We start from the raw sequence: 17,464 nt of genomic DNA on the forward strand, positions 1-17,464 counted from the left end.
TTTTCAAGTATAAAGGAATATATTTTTAATCACTTTTGTCTTTCTTTATACAAAATGTATATACAACTTATCTTGTAACTTAATAAGTTGCATTTTGATATTTTGTCGATTACAAAATAAGAGTTTTCCTCTTCTAACAAAAGATTATTTTTCTCGTCAATGTATCAACGATACTTATTTCGAGAATTGTAATATCTTTAAAAGATTTTATCCATTCTGGCCTTTCGGTGAGAAAACATATTTTTACATTACATATATTAAATATTTTGCAAAAATCAATAAGCGAAATATAATATAAAAAACATAATATTTTAATATTAAGTTTCTTTTAAAAGACCGATTTTTTTTAAGAAGTAAAATATTAAAATGTGCCAGATTCTAATAATATAGAATTTAAAAAAATATTCATATCAATGTTGTTCTTCTCTTCAACCTATTTGCAAATTTCTTCGTGCAACGCGCAAACAGCGAACAATCAGAGTGAATACGTCTTTTAAAACATGAATATTAGATATAATTTTATTGATATAATATTTTCAAATATTATTTTTTAAACAAAATAATTGTTTGAAGTAGGTAGGTACATCAGCATAGTTTATCGCGTATAATGCACATGTAAAATATTTTAGTATGTATTAGGTTGTACCATAAGAAATTGTTTTTATTGCCTAAAATAAAAATTTTAAAAAAACCCAAGTTTTAATCCATCAAAATATGTATTAACAGTAGGATAAGTCTATCTAGATTTTCAAAATAAAAAATTTTAAATCACTACCGAATAGGTCTTTGGCTAATAGAATTTTCTTGAATATTGTATTAACGTTTATAATTTTAATCTATTTAAGCTGTATTTTTTTTTAATAATATTAAATTTTAAAATGATTAAAAGTATTATAATACATAAAAATAATTAAGAGTATAATACATAAAAGTATTTGAAATAATATTAATAAAATATTAATAAAATATGTGCAATTCTTTCATCTTGTATTGTTTATTTCTATGAAGAAAGTCAAACAAAAACAATTGTAAAAAAATAAATAAAACCCAACGGTTGCATAACTGTTGAATAACACAATCTGAAGTAGATTTTATCTCAATTTTATTAATTTTTCAATCTTAAATCGAATAGAGTATCAACAATTTTGTGTAACACAACCTAACATTTTATATTTGATACTGTCAATACAGTTTTCCGATGATAGAAAGTTATAAAACTTTTTATTAGATGTACATACCTTAAACCTAAAGCATTGCAATAACAAAGTAAGATTTAGCTATGCAGTTACCTTTTACTAAATCATTTATATATGGAACACGTAAGTTTAGCAGAGCAATATTTCTATTTTTGATATCTTTATTTAAAAAAATATACAAAATAATTCATAGTTTAAGATTCCTTCTGTTACCGACATTACCGACATATATTACATTCCTCATACTTTAACCCTTCAGCTACGAAATGGCCACAGTGCATATTCACCGAGTACTAAGTTGTTGTTACATACGAATGACCGTTAAAATGCATAACCGATATACGTATTTGCCGTGCACGAAGCTAAAGTGAGAATAAGTTTCCAAACATGTGTGTCCAAGGCCAGTATTCACAATCGAATCTTATATTTAAGATTATCTTAAATATTGTACTAGCCTAAGTCATCTTAAAAAGAAAAGGGGAGGGCGGAGAGTCTGATGCGCTCCGATATGCACTAACACTGAAAGTCTACATATGAACATAAATTAGAGATTATTGTATGCAATTTATTATATACAATAAATTGTAACTAATAAAGCTCTATTGAGAATCATTGAAAACTTTTACGAACATAAATTATGACTATATGATATAAAAATCTGGATAAAGCATTCTCCTGAATTTACAATAGATGTAATAAGCTCTAAGCCGTAAAAAACCAATCACAGTTAAATGTAAGAATAATCGAATTGGTTAATCCCTTACGACTTAAGACTTGCTATATCTATTATAGATCTGACCTAAGTCACATCGGAAATTTCGTTCTAGCAAAAATCAAACCGAAATGAGAAATACAAATATGAAATAATTAAATATAAAATTTCCGTAAGAACCAAACAAGTTCGGAGACTTTTTGTTTTACTTTTAAATTAATCATTAAAATATAAATTAAAACTTATAACCTATATCTTTTATACTTATATTTATTATAAGTCAAGAAAAAAAAAAGGATATTTACAATGAAGTTTAAAGTTTTTTCTAAATCTTTTAGACTCGTTTAAACTTTACAGGAAAATTTTTTAGTTATTCATAGCAAGCGAAACAAAATTATTGTAAATTATGAATCAGTTGCTTTATCACGAAGTGATAAATTTGAAACGTCCGTCCGCGGCAAAGCGCACTCACGGCTCTTCCGTATGTTTCCTCGGCCAGCGCTCTGCCGTAGCAAAAGGGTTAATTTTTCTAGATTAATTGGATCTTAAAATCTTATCAAAATGTAGTATAATTTTAATCAGAAAAGTTTTTATGCGAAGAATACTGTATTGCTTTAAGTCTATAAATATAAATTAACAAATTTTATGTCTAAGTCAGTCATCGACCGTTCTCTTTTTCGTAATAAGATTAAAGAAAAGTTCACAAACAAATCTTGGATGTATTCCTTACATAAAGAACATATTTCGATATATTCTTTATATATAAAATGTCGCATTTATGACGACTCTACTTAAACTATATCACGGTTTTCTCTTCAGAAATCAGGACGTTATGTGTCATGGTCATTGGCAATACAATAACAAGTGAACCAATTTGAATACAACAACCAAAGAGGAGCATGATTGCACTCGTGGAATAGGCCAAATGCGAGTTTGTCCGCGGTTACCCGTTCGATATATGTTTAAGAGGACCGAGACTTAATATGGAGGTAGCACCAAGCGCACCCAAATTGCAGATGCTTGTATTCCTCGCGCCATCTATTGTGATTATTGGCAAACCGAAATAACCACCGGTTTGAGCACTTAGCTGCGACAATGGTATGTAGCTGTGAATGCCCAAGTTTGCCAAACGGTTTAGAACATGCGGCGACTTTAAATCTACAACTGGCAAAGCCAGTTCCGTGCCTCCGTTTTGTGCCACGGCATCGACTTCCTTATGGTAAGTTTGTTTGTGCGTTGTCAATGCTTGAACTGTAGGATATTGAGCTGGACAAAGATTGCACCTTAAAAAGATAGAAATCAATCAGTTCTATTCTTACTGTATTTTACTATTCAAAAAGAAAAAGAAAACTTACTGACGAAACAACTATAACTCACCTGTGAAGCAGTTTGCTAGTCGTTCGATGAGTCGCCATATGCTGCGTTAACATATCTTGATTTTGAAAGTTTTTATCACATACTTGACACGTTAGTAACGCTCTGAAAGATAAATGTCTTACTGCATCTTACGAGTTCATTATCGGTTAGCAAAATATAATTGTATAATTATGTGATAATAGAATCCAAGTCATAATACACATAATTCTTACCTAGGTGGCCTACCACGCCTAACAACTGGCATCTGTGGCGGAGTATCTTGCGTAAGATCCACAGTCGGTGGTCTCGGTGGTCGTTCAACTTGGTCATTGATTGGCGATTTATTTTGCTTGTTTTGCGGAACAGCAAACTGCCCTTGTTCTTGCTGCTTTCTTTGTGAACTAGTTGGTATGATAGAAATAGCAGAATTCAGATTGAGCGCTGTAACATTTAAAGGCTGCTGTGAAGGTGATGGCCTCTGCTGCTGCTGGGGGGGTATTTGCTGTTTGTTTTGTTCACTTGTCTTATTTTTATTTGCAGCTGGAGTAACGGTTATACCTCGAGCCGCGAGGACATTTGCCACCGCCTTGGCGTCGGATTTTTTTCCCCCTGGGTTCGACGTGTTCTGGACTTGAGCTGGGATGGAACCTTCAGATTAGTAAAAGATAGTACTATTTTACTATAATGTACCCCTTCTGCGAATATAGTAATATAATGATTCCCTTTGGAGGATGCATATTCCATTACATACAATTGCAGCAACAAAAAGTAATCAGAAAAATCAAATAAAATCTTACTAAAATTAAATTTTTACATTGCAAATATAATATAGATATCCCTCTATTTATGTTTTGACGTTTTGGTCGTAAATAGAATTGATCGCAAGTCACTTATATTTTATATAATAAAACATTTATGCAAAATAATTACTACTAAAAATAATTCTAGATCTTTATTTAAGAAATAAAAAACAATTTTTTAAAGATTATAATTCTAAATATATTTGATATTATTAAAATTAATATATGTAACTTGAACAAGATTAATTTTAACAAGTAATTAAAAAACAGGATTAACGAAAAAACCATGATAAATATAAAATCTTTTTTAATTCTAATTAATTTGTAAAATATTTTTACAAAAATTTTGAATAATTATAATTACTAAATTTTATATTAATTTTTAGTTTAATGAGATTACGTAATAGTAACAAAATTTAAAATATTTACTTACAGATTTGTTTTGCATTTATTATTTAACATAATAAAAAACTAATTTGTTATGTCAATTCCTAATTATCTATTACAGATTTTATAAAATTCAAAGTAGAAAAGCCACTTTAAAAATACTTTTACTGTTTTCTATTTATTTGATCATTATTAACAAAAAAGTTTTTGCTAATTTTTTTCCAGAAAATATCGATGTTTATTACTAAATATAATATATACAAAAAATATAAAATATTGCTTAAAAAAACTTATTAAAAACAATAATTTTTTCTTTAAAAACATCGGTTAATATCTAATTACATAAATGAATATTTAGTTTAGATGGTTAATGTGTGATCAGCTCAATTATAAATTACTGGTTAATTTTTAGTCTATAATATACTGGTTGTAAAAAAAATTGTACATTATAAGTAGAAGGATACTTATAAATTTTTTTTGTAAAAGCAACTAAAAGTATCATTGGAAATCATAAGAACCAAAATTTCATAGAAGAGGCACAGGCGCATAAAAAAATGTAAGCAATAATTTAAACATAACGGTTTTTTTAACATGTAAACTTACCAGGTTGCCGAACACTCAGAGTGATCGAATCTGTGAGGTGTATCGTAGAATCGTTTCTACTGGTGGTTTGTTGCGTAGTGGCCCCTTGGACATTTTGAATAACAGGCAGTCCGTCATTTCTCTTTTGTTGAGCTATGACATGGCAGTCTGCATCCTCATTTCTGTCAGGCAACAGAACATCCATACGCCTTTGTTTTGCAGATGGCGTGTTATTCTGTTGCTGCACAGGTTGTTGCAGGGGCCTCTTCATACGTTGGCGAGGAACCGGACCGGTCTGTGGTAACCGCGGTGCTCTGAAAATCCAAAGTACCACCTAATAAACATGTTCGCGTCTGTATGCAAAGTCTACGCGTACCTGCTGTTTTGAACAACAGATGCCGATGGATATCGTCCCCGTGGAATTTGTTGGGGCTGCATTTGGGGATGCATTTGTGGAGGAGGCGCGCCCATTTGAGGATATGGACCTGGTCCATACTGATACAAGTGTGCCATATGCGGCGGATAGTGTATACCCTGTGGACCAGGTACTCTGTACAATGGCGGCCGTCCTGGTGGCTGTACAAAATAATTTGACCCGGGTATCATTGTGTTGGCTCCTGGAGGAAGACTAGGTGGCATTTGTGCCTGTGGAAGAGGCATACGCTGCACTTGCTGAGCCAGTTGTTGCACGGGTGGTGGTAGCTGTTCAAAGTTCACTGGCGGTATTTGCATTTGCTGACCAGCAGCACCCGCCGCTACTGCTGCATTAAATGTCGGTGAATTTGTCTGATGTGGCGACGTTAAAGGCGAGGTTCTGCTAAGCTGATGCGAACCGTTCGTAGTCTCTGGCATGGACGCAGCAGAAACTGTATGGGGCGAATGTGTGGCTTGGCTCAGATGTGATGTGTTTGTGCTCGACGGCAAATGATGGGGCGACAACTGGCTCACGCTCGGCGAGAGCGGGGTATTGTGTACTTGTGCCCGATGTATCGACATTTCCATCGTGGAGTGAAAAAGATTGGCGCATTCTGGTATGTTGCACTGATAGTGACCAGCCTTGCTACGGTGCTCTTCCAGATGCGCGATGTCTTTAAACTTCTCATTACAGACACGACACGTGTTAATGGTCTCCGCCAATTTCTCAAGAGGTACATATTCCGCCGTTTCGCTCGATGCCATATTATTCGACAACGATACCTCGTTCGAATTGCGCCTCTGATGATCGATGAGAAAACTCTGTAAAATCGATCCAGCGTTGTCCATGTTAGCATCACCACAAGCGTCTCCTTGTTGTTCGCTATCTTCCTTGTTGAAGTCTTCATTGCTCTTACTGGATAAATCGGATAGTTGATTCCAATTAAAACCTTGTGTATGCGATGCCTCAGTTGATTCTCTGTTCTTATCTTCATTGTCACATATCGAAGTGCGTTCGGTCGTGTGATTAGAAAATGTGAAAGACTTTGGGTTAATGCTGATGGCAGGATTCTGCTCGAGATTATGTATCATGTTGGATTCAGGACTTCTGTCATCTTCTTCTTCCACCGATGAACTGTCGATCAGTTGACTAGCTGACCTAGAACTATAAAAAAACTAAATATAAAAAGATATCACTACTAAAATTTGATAATTGAAGTATAAAAGTTTTATAGATAGAGTAAACGCGAAGGTTATCAAATATTTGAGTTAAAAATTTGTATTTAAGAAACCTATTTCAAAAAAATTAGTTCATTTTTATTTAATTTTCCTTGTTTAGTCTACTCTCATCTTAAAAGTTCTTCAGTCATACAGTGGTCTGACAATAAAGTTTCCACAGTAATAAAAAAACATTTTGGATAACAAATGTCACATTTTATTTTTTAAAGTAATCCTTGATGACATCAATATATTTCACAGCTTCAAATGTTTCAAGACAAGCTTATTCTATTTCAAAAAGAGTTATAATGTATATCTTTTTTAGAAGAAAAATTTTCGAGATTTCAAAGTTTTTTCAAGTAAAATTATATAATTTTTTATTGTCCAACTTTGAAGGCTCATAACTCTAGTTTTCTTCAACATGAAAAAATTTTTATATGGCGTTTTGGAAAGTTCTCAACCTCAATTACATGAATATTTCATTAAGAAAATACAATCATGACTTAAAAATTGACCTAATTAAGCCTCCTTTACATTATTTATACCCTTATAAAAGAGAAATGTAAAAATATTAAACTTTAATCGTACTATTCCATTGGTTATACAAATTTTTCAAACATGTTAATTAGCTGCAGAATAGCAATTTCTTGAGATTCGAGAACTTCTCTATCCTGCAATGGCTCCATTCAACTTGCTTAAAAAATTTATCATACAACAAACATAATACAAATGTAGGCTAATATGTCATACAACATTGTTTGACTCTAAGATAAAGCATCTCTAAAGATTCGAGAACTTTCCTATTCTGTAGCTAGTCAATATATTTGAAAATTTTGTCATACAATACAGGAAATGTCAATTTAAAGACTACTACATTTGTTATACAATAAATATTCCAAGTGTATTGACTGCAGAATACAAGATTTCTAGAGGCTCAGAAACTTTATTCTAAAAAAATTGTTAAATGACAAATCGCAATACCAGCCTAAGGTCTAAGGAAAAGTAATAAATCAATGAACTTTATTGCCAACCTAAAAGTATGAAACATTTAAGAAAACTATGCTTAAGGTAATTGACACTCCACCTATCAACTTAAGAGTTCAAAAAGAAAAAAAACCAAGATTATCAAATCTCAGACATCTTCACCTAGAAGAAAACAAAATGTATGTTCTTAAGTCATAATATATTTTCCTTGAAACAAAGTATATTTTATATAATTTTTTCCTTGAAACATTTTTTTGTGAATCACAAATGATTCCAGAGATAATTACATCAAAAGATTATAACATTCTGAGATATCTAATATTTATCAACCTACCTCGATTGTTCACCAAGTTTCTTCAAGTTTTCAATTGTCTCCCTGCAAGTTGCCTCCAAAGCATCTGTCTCCTCGTGATCCTCCGATTCTGAAAGCCTCTTCTCAGAATTATCAAACTTGTCAGCACTTTGCGTATCATCAGCATTCTGATCATCTTTCTCAGATGGATTTGCCATATCACTCCCTACATCAGAGTCGCTCTCATTGATATCTGCGGATGGTCTTTCATTCTCTTCCAGAGGATTGTGGTGGTCAGTGTCCAGCTTACCATTGTCGTAATCATCCTAAAAACGCGGGATTACAGATAAAAAAAAAACTAAAACAAATACTTCAGTCTTGACATATCTAAAAACAAAATACTTACTTGTTGATCCACCATCACGTTCTCAAAAGGTTCGTCAATCGAGTTCTCCTGTGCCTTATCGCTCTTCGGATCATTTTCCTTAGCACCTGCCACGTCTCTCTCCTGAGAGCACTTGATGACTGGGTAAAAGTTATTGTTCACTACTGTGAAATCTTCCGATTCTGAAGATTTCTTCAAGGTGAGCTTCAGCGAGTCGTTCGGGCTCTTCGCGGCGCTCTGCTTCTTCAGGGTCAGCTTCAGTAGACCGGTCTTCTCGGGATCCAGCCAGTACGTGTCCTTCTTCACCTTCACTACCTTTGGATTCACGACCCTCTTGAGGACGATACGCAACTTCCTTAGGTGGGTGTTGATGTGAACGCGCAGCGGCTTCTTCGAGGCGAACCGCTCGCCGCAAATGTCGCAGTCCAGGAATAACTGCTGACCGCTGCAGCCGCCACCGTTCAGCAGACTGTCGTCCAACGACGAGTTGGGAGTGCCCTCGCTCTTGTCTGAAACAGAACGCATGGGTTCTACGGTCACTACGCCTTCCTCTTCTTCCCCGGCGAGAGAAGGTTACATCTTCCCGTGTCTCGTTTTCGCGCGCCTGTATCTCATTACATCGCGCGCGCACATCGTCACGTCACTCGCTCTCTCACGTACGTGTAAAGTTTGTTTGGTGCGCAGAAGTTACATCGTCCCTGCGCGGGGTAAGGGGTGAAATATAGAGAAAGAGAGAGACGAACGCAAGGAAGAGAAAGAGAAGGAGCTAGAAGAGAAATTCAGGTAACAAACGCACCGAGATGGCACGCCGATAAACAAGGTGGTCTCTTCGTCCACGGAGAGAAAGAGACGTCGTCGGCAAACGTCACTTGCGATTTATCGCGTTTTCCCGTTACCGATAATACCGATATCGAAACGCACTCCTCGTTCCCTCACGATCGAGACTCCGCAACTCAATTGACGCGTTGCGCCGCGGGCGCGCGTTCATCAGTCACAGTTCTCACACTCGCACACACACATACACACACCACATAGAACGTGCACATGCAGAACGTGGTGGAAGAGACACGCTTTGCACCGATTACCTGCGATCACCGGTTGTAAACACGTACGTGTATAGTTGTAGTATTTATTATTTACATGAGGCGCGCACGTAAACAGATCGACGACGCGCGCGATCGACACGCGCGGCGGGTACTCTCACGCGCAAAATGGCCGACGCCGGAGAATAATTGCCACTTTCTCGCGGGGCTGAGAATTGAAAACACGACTCGACCAATCGATACAGCTGCTAAAGCGCGCGCCCCATTGGCCGCTTTCGTATCGGTGCGTGATTTCCTCCCGCCGGATTGGTCTACGCGCGCGCGCGCACGGCGCGTCACCGCGGCGAGTTCCGAAAGCGCAAGAAAAGTGCACTCGTGGACTCGTGGAGTGGAACTGGAATTCCCTCGTTCGCTCGCCGACCGACCGACCGACCGACCGACCAACCGAGCGACCGAATTTCAGCGTTGTGGATCGATATTGCCCTTTTCCTCCCGTCCCGAGATCCCGCGACTTTATTTTTATACGTCTGAAATTTTATTTTTGGTCGTATCGAATCTAGACAAAGGGATCGGGCGCTACAATTCGGGGAGAATAGCAGTCTTTGCTTTTACGTATTCGATTTTGACAATTTCATGTGAAAAGGGGAGCTTTGTTTTTGTGCGTTTAAGGGGTCATTCTACTTTGATGGCTTAAAAAAAGGGCGATTTTTAGCAAATTTTTTTCTCAAGAATCATTGCAGATATTCAAATGAATTTTTGAGGTTTTTTTTAATTAATTCTTCGACTTTACAATAAAATTTTTTGTAATAAAGAAACAATTATTTTTATGCATTTATATGTAATTGAAAATAGCGCCTCAAAATTCATAGCGGGACAAATATTGCCACTTCGGATAGTCAGAAACAAAAAATCAAAAAGGTTCTTAATTTTTGTGAACAGTGGCCATTGTCGGAACCTCAATCAATTAATTTCATGTAAAATTAACAAAATGGCAAATGTTTTTCGAGAAACAAACGAAAAATCGCTTTAAAAAATATATTTTTTTATGTTTACAGTATGATAAAATTAATATTTCTACATAATTCTGGTTCAGGCGATAACTACAGATGTATAGAATAATCTGTTAAAATTTCAGAGTAATCAGTTAAATAGTTTTTGAGATTTGTATCCCGCCACATTAAAAAATGGCAGTTTAAAAAAAAACGCATTTCGGTAATAAAAAGTTTTCGATAATAAATAATTCTGCAAAAAAAAACTATTGAAGGTTGTTTAACCCTCCGTCTGTACACTTATTTTCACTAACACGGTCTGTACACTGACCCCTTTTTATCCTGTCTCTTTTTTTTTAATGTTAAATACATGTAAAAAATTGGAAAAAATTCTTAATTACCTTTGAATGATTACGCTTTTAATTTCAATAGTTATTTTGGTCATTTATTAAATTTTTTTTTTACAATAACAATTTAAATTTCCCGAGATTGACAAGAAATGGAATTTCGTACCAAAATTCATAACTTAATAACAAATTATTATTAAGAAAAATTCTTTTGAGGTTTTTTAGAATAAAATATGACTTTTCAGAAAAAAATTGTTCTACATATGTCGGTTGCAAAAAATATAATTATTTACATGATTGAAAATAGGTATTTTTCGGGTAATGAGAATGTAATAAAATGATAAATTTTCACAAATCTTTTTTTATTATAAAATATTATAATATATTATCATAAAAAACTTAGCTATATATAATGTAAAATGATCAAAATTGAAGTAATAATAATATTAACTATGTTCTTGTGCGCAATCTAAACAGAAAATTGCGATGATCGTCGCAAATTGGCTCGTTACATACACCACACAAAACCATGTTTTTTTTATTATCTGCGGACCGACATACAGAATATCTTTTTCGTTTGTTCATTTTTGTATTAGGATTAAAAGCCTGAGTAGAGTCGTCGTCATTATTTAAAATTTCTCGAATTATATGACGCAAATAGCTTCTTAATGTTTTTATTTCTAAACGACGTTGTAAATGTGGCTTTACTAAATTGAAAGCCAAGTCTTTCAAAAAGTCACGCCAATTAAAAAAATAGATTTTTTGTCGCAAATAGTATAAAATAACGAATTTATGTCAGCATAGTCAAACATGGCATAGAATATACGCAAGAGCCAGCGATTGGACGTGTCCAAGAGGCCATTGTGATTTAATTGTCTTTATCGACTAAAAAAAAGCAAATTATGCTTGTAACTCAAGTAAAAACATGATAAAAATAACAAAATAATTAAGAAAAATACAAAAATTAAATATTTCTTACTGTCACAAAATACTAACTCTGTTTAGAACTCTGTTTAAACATTAAGAACAAACAATGCAGAATACGAGAACTGTCGAGAATTGTCGCCAGATATCTAAAAACCATCCAGCACGACAATGAAAATTAATTTTCGTGCTGATTTCAGCCTCTTATAATTGTGTACACAAGTTAGAACGTTAGAACTCTGTTTAAACATTAGGAAAAAACAATGCAGAATACGAGAACTGTCGAGAATTGTCGCCAGATATCTAAAACTATCCAGCACGACAATTAAAATTAATTTTCGTGCTGATTTCAGCCTCTTAAAATTGTGTACACAAGTTAGAACGTTAGAACTCTGTTTAAACATTAAGAAAAAACAATGCAGAATACGAGAACTGTCGAGAATTGTCGCCAGATATCTAAAAACTATCCAGCACGACAATTAAAATTAATTTTCGTGCTGATTTCAGCCTCTTAAAATTGTGTACACAAGTTAGAACGTTAGAACTCTGTTTAAACATTAAGAAAAAACTATGCAGAATACGAGAACTGTGGAGAATTGTCGCCAGATATGTAAAAACTATCCAGCACGACAATTAAAATTAATTTTCGTGCTGATTTCAGCCTCTTAAAATTGTGTACACAAGTTAGAACGTTAGAACTCTGTTTAAACATTAAGAATAAACAATGCAGAATACGAGAACTGTGGAGAATTGTCGCCAGATATGTAAAAACTATCCAGCACGACAATTAAAATTAATTTTCGTGCTGATTTCAGCCTCTTAAAAGTGTGTACACAAGTTTAAACGATAGAACTCTGTTTAAACATTAGGAAAAAACAATGCAGAATACGAGAACTGTCGAGAATTGTCGCCAGATATCTAAAACTATCCAGCACGACAATTAAAATTAATTTTCGTGCTGATTTCAGCCTCTTAAAATTGTGTACACAAGTTAGAACGTTAGAACTCTGTTTAAACATTAAGAACAAACAATGCAGAATACGAGAACTGTCGAGAATTGTCGCCAGATATCTAAAAACTATCCAGCACGACAATTAAAATTAATTTTCGTGCTGATTTCAGCCTCTTAAAATTGTGTACACAAGTTAGAACGTTAGAACTCTGTTTAAACATTAAGAACAAACAATGCAGAGTACGAGAACTGTCGAGAATTGTCGCCAGATATCTAAAAACTATCCAGCACGACAATTAAAATTAATTTTCGTGCTGATTTCAGCCTCTTAAAATTGTGTACACAAGTTAGAACGTTAGAACTCTGTTTAAACATTAAGAAAAAACTATGCAGAATACGAGAACTGTGGAGAATTGTCGCCAGATATGTAAAAACTATCCAGCACGACAATTAAAATTAATTTTCGTGCTGATTTCAGCCTCTTAAAATTGTGTACACAAGTTAGAACGTTAGAACTCTGTTTAAACATTAAGAACAAACAATGCAGAGTACGAGAACTGTCGAGAATTGTCGCCAGATATCTAAAAACCATCCAGCACGACAATGAAAATTAATTTTCGGGCTGATTTCAGCCTCTTATAATTGTGTACACAAGTTAGAACGTTAGAACTCTGTTTAAACATTAAGAACAAACAATGCAGAGTACGAGAACTGTCGAGAATTGTCGCCAGATATCTAAAAACTATCCAGCACGACAATTAAAATTAATTTTCGTGCTGATTTCAGCCTTTTAAAATTGTGTACACAAGTTTAAACGATAGAACTCTGTTTAAACATTAAGAAAAAACAATGCAGAATACGAGAACTGTCGAGAATTGTCGCCAGATATCTAAAAAGTATCCAGCACGACAATTAAAATTAATTTTCGTGCTGATTTCAGCCTCTTAAAAGTGTGTACACAAGTTAGAACGTTAGAACTCTGTTTAAACATTAAGAACAAACAATGCAGAGTACGAGAACTGTCGAGAATTGTCGCCAGATATCTAAAAACCATCCAGCACGACAATGAAAATTAATTTTCGGGCTGATTTCAGCCTCTTATAATTGTGTACACAAGTTAGAACGTTAGAACTCTGTTTAAACATTAGGAAAAAACAATGCAGAATACGAGAACTGTCGCGAATTGTCGCCAGATATCTAAAACTATCCAGCACGACAATTAAAATTAATTTTCGTGCTGATTTCAGCCTCTTAAAATTGTGTACACAAGTTAGAACGTTAGAACTCTGTTTAAACATTAAGAAAAAACAATGCAGAATACGAGAACTGTCGAGAATTGTCGCCAGATATCTAAAAACTATCCAGCACGACAATTAAAATTAATTTTCGTGCTGATTTCAGCCTCTTAAAATTGTGTACACAAGTTAGAACGTTAGAACTCTGTTTAAACATTAAGAACAAACAATGCAGAGTACGAGAACTGTCGAGAATTGTCGCCAGATATCTAAAAACTATCCAGCACGACAATTAAAATTAATTTTCGTGCTGATTTCAGCTTTTTAAAATTGTGTACACAAGTTAGAACGTTAGAACTCTGTTTAAACATTAAGAAAAAACTATGCAGAATACGAGAACTGTGGAGAATTGTCGCCAGATATGTAAAAACTATCCAGCACGACAATTAAAATTAATTTTCGTGCTGATTTCAGCCTCTTAAAATTGTGTACACAAGTTAGAACGTTAGAACTCTGTTTAAACATTAAGAATAAACAATGCAGAATACGAGAACTGTGGAGAATTGTCGCCAGATATGTAAAAACTATCCAGCACGACAATTAAAATTAATTTTCGTGCTGATTTCAGCCTCTTAAAAGTGTGTACACAAGTTTAAACGATAGAACTCTGTTTAAACATTAAGAAAAAACAATGCAGAATACGAGAACTGTCGAGAATTGTCGCCAGATATCTAAAAACCATCCAGCACGACAATGAAAATTAATTTTCGGGCTGATTTCAGCCTCTTATAATTGTGTACACAAGTTAGAACGTTAGAACTCTGTTTAAACATTAGGAAAAAACAATGCAGAATACGAGAACTGTCGAGAATTGTCGCCAGATATCTAAAAACTAATTGACATTCTGCCTTTTAACAACAAGTACCGGATTGAAGCGTCCTTTTGGGTATGAGTACCTACTATTACTAAGTTTTTTTATGGAGGGGAGCCAATGTTTGCCTATTACCAGTTTTGTGCATACACAAGTGAAAAATTTCGCTTGTTCTCTTTTGGGCTCAGTGTACAGACGGAGGGTTAAAAAGGACGGCCGCTTGGGCAGCTGCTTGAACACAAGCATCAATGTTATTAGACGGAACGTTTTTTCTCACGCATGCGCGTCAAATATAACATTATTAAGTATAAAAATTTGTTTTATATAGGTTTTTTAAGAGCTCCACATTTTGACTATATATTTAAACATTATATAAAATTTTTTTTTAAAGTCAAGATTGTATAAAATAAAATAAAATAATAGACAATTTGTACTGCGCGCGAATTCTCATGCGCGAGAAAAACCGTCCCGTCTAGCACACTGGCATGGGCTGCGTTCAGCAGAAAAAGCAGCTTTGCAATTGTTGTAAAATTCTTCAACCCGACTGGTTTATACGTTTAGATCTAATAGGAACTAAGAGTAAGAACCAATCGTGTTGAAGAATTTTACAACAATTGCAAAGCTGCTTTTTCTGCTGAACGCAGCCAAGCATATGCGAGTTGATCTAATGGCGACGCAATATGCGCTGCTATCGATTTCGATGTTGTTTAAACACTGTCTTTTCTCTATTAATTTTATTTATTCTTGTTTTTCTGTTTGCGTATAATCTGAGTCTTATTGAAGATCTTAATATATTTAATAATTAAGTGCTCTTGGCATTTCATAAATAAGGATAACGTGCTATCCTTTTGTAAACATTTGTTTACTTTGCCATTCGGGCGATGTTTGCCATACGGGCAATAGTGATTAATCGTAATTAATTGATAACCAATATTTGAGTAAGAAGAATGCCCCTCTTGTCACACCATTCGGGCATTAAGGGGATGCTAGACTGCCTCTCAAACTTGATCGGAGTCAATAATGTAGAGTCATTCGTGCACACTATTAAGATTTCGTATATATTTCTTTTATAGATTTGGAAATTCTTTTCCAGAGTTAAAGTACACATATTAATGTCAATCCGTGAATTGAATTTTATATCGAGAACTACAAAAATTTTTTTCATATTACTCTACTTATCGACTTCTTCCCAATCCGCATTCACACATACATGAAATTTTCAGATTATTCTCTGTGTTAATTTTTGTGTTAATATTTCCCTGTATTAATAACAACGGTGCTTAACAGTTATTTAGTATGTATAGGGGTTTTAAAATTTAGTGCTGCAGATGAAAGTCACGAGACGACTGCACAAAAGTATAATTTTCTAATTTTTTTGGTTTTCACATGAAATTCTAATTACCTGCACTTTATTATTGTCTATGCTTTAATTCTGGAGAAGGATTTACAATTCTATGGAATTAATTAAAAGCAAAGCGTATCCAAAAATAATTAGTGTTCAATCGATAAAACAGACGACTCCAGCATCCTCTTAAGTGCTTTACATTGAAATTCTCTGCCGTTCGGGCTTTTATTTCCAGTTGAATGTTTATTCGAAAATCGCCCTAAGGATTTCTTCAAATAGATCAAATAACGTATCGATGGTTCTATAAAACTTTCTAAATATCTGAAGCGAGAGAGAAACGGAGTTAGCCTTTTCGTGGAACATCTAATATATTCGGTAGTACACTACCAGATCCTAATTTATAGAATTATAATAATATTTAGAATGTTTGACATTATTCTTAATATAACAAATTAAGGTACTGTAATTTATTATTACTTCAACTATTTTATATTCTAATATCATAATTATTATTGTTTATATAACTTGACTGAAGCTTATTCTAATTTATTATAATTAAATAAAAATATTAATCAAAAAAATATTAATTATTCAATTTATATTTGGATTATTAAAAGTCAATTATCTTTTTAAATTCTTGTATTACATATTGTCAACGATTAAACAAAGGTCCTTCATAAAACTTTGGGAATATATTCTCAAATACTTTCGAAAAATGCAATAAAAATACAATCGACTTTTTGTCAAAGTAGAATAATCCCTTAAAAGAATAATTCCAAAATCGCCTGTTTTCTGGACCTTAAATTTAAAGCTAAATTATATGTTACATGAAAGTTTAAGATGAAATATTATTTCCAGAAAAATTTCGAGTGGAATCCCCTTCTCGAGTTTGAGAAACGGGAATCAAAAGTGAGGTAAAATTTACGGAGGGTTAGAAAACGGGTTTCAGACGGTCTCGAGTAGGTGTATCCACATCAAGTCAAAGGTAAACTTTCCAACTTTAGCACATTTATATGTATAGGTACACGTGTATAATGTATACATGAAAACGTGCATAATGTATATATATACATGAAAAAAGTACAGTTTTATAATATATATATGTGTGTATACATATTCGGTAGAGTACCCTATAATAAAATATTCACCGCAATAACTCTTCAGGAAAATATTTTTCAAAAAATATTCCAGATAAAAGGTTTAAGGAGAGGCATCAGATGAGAGGTAGAAATGGATACACTTTCTACGTTAGTCTGTTGTCAAACCTTTTTTTCCCTTTTTAATCATCCGTTTCTCAAAACTGAAAAGTGGACTTAACTTGACATTTTTCTAGGAGTAATATTTCATCAAATACTTTTATTTAGCACACACTTTGGCTCAAAATTCAAGGTCTACAAAATAAGCGATTTTTGGGGTCACTTTTTGATTTTTG

General features: G+C 33.8%; 1 protein-coding gene and 1 long non-coding RNA gene across 4 annotated transcripts in view; one reads left to right on the top strand and one right to left on the bottom strand.

The window, feature by feature from the left end:
• LOC105837658 (histone acetyltransferase KAT6A) overlaps positions 1-17,464 on the bottom strand; it is a 25,292-nt gene continuing 7,828 nt past the window's right edge. Inside the window, exons 3-10 of one of the 3 annotated variants that reach the window (XM_036284842.1) lie at positions 8,348-8,835; positions 7,984-8,267; positions 5,410-6,612; positions 5,055-5,347; positions 3,823-3,912; positions 3,498-3,705; positions 3,286-3,387; positions 1-3,191 (exon numbers count right to left, since the gene is read on the bottom strand). In XM_036284842.1, the coding sequence (XP_036140735.1) occupies positions 2,852-3,191; positions 3,286-3,387; positions 3,498-3,705; positions 3,823-3,912; positions 5,055-5,347; positions 5,410-6,612; positions 7,984-8,267; positions 8,348-8,835 (3,008 nt within the window). In that variant the 3' untranslated portion in view covers positions 1-2,851. Of the gene's footprint in view, positions 3,192-3,285; positions 3,388-3,497; positions 3,913-5,054; positions 5,348-5,409; positions 6,613-7,983; positions 8,268-8,347; positions 8,836-17,464 lie in introns of all 3 variants that reach the window. The other 2 variants (XM_036284841.1, XM_036284840.1) reach the window with 2 other exon arrangements.
• Positions 8,874-17,464, top strand: part of LOC114255384 — a 9,592-nt gene continuing 1,001 nt past the window's right edge. The window contains exons 1-2 of the long non-coding RNA XR_004962714.1: positions 8,874-9,434; positions 16,891-17,017. This is a non-coding gene — a long non-coding RNA (uncharacterized LOC114255384). The remainder of the gene's footprint in view (positions 9,435-16,890; positions 17,018-17,464) is intronic.

The sequence above is a fragment of the Monomorium pharaonis genome, chromosome 3, assembly GCF_013373865.1.
Source record: "Monomorium pharaonis isolate MP-MQ-018 chromosome 3, ASM1337386v2, whole genome shotgun sequence".
In the NCBI taxonomy this organism is placed as follows: Eukaryota; Metazoa; Arthropoda; class Insecta; order Hymenoptera; family Formicidae; genus Monomorium; species Monomorium pharaonis.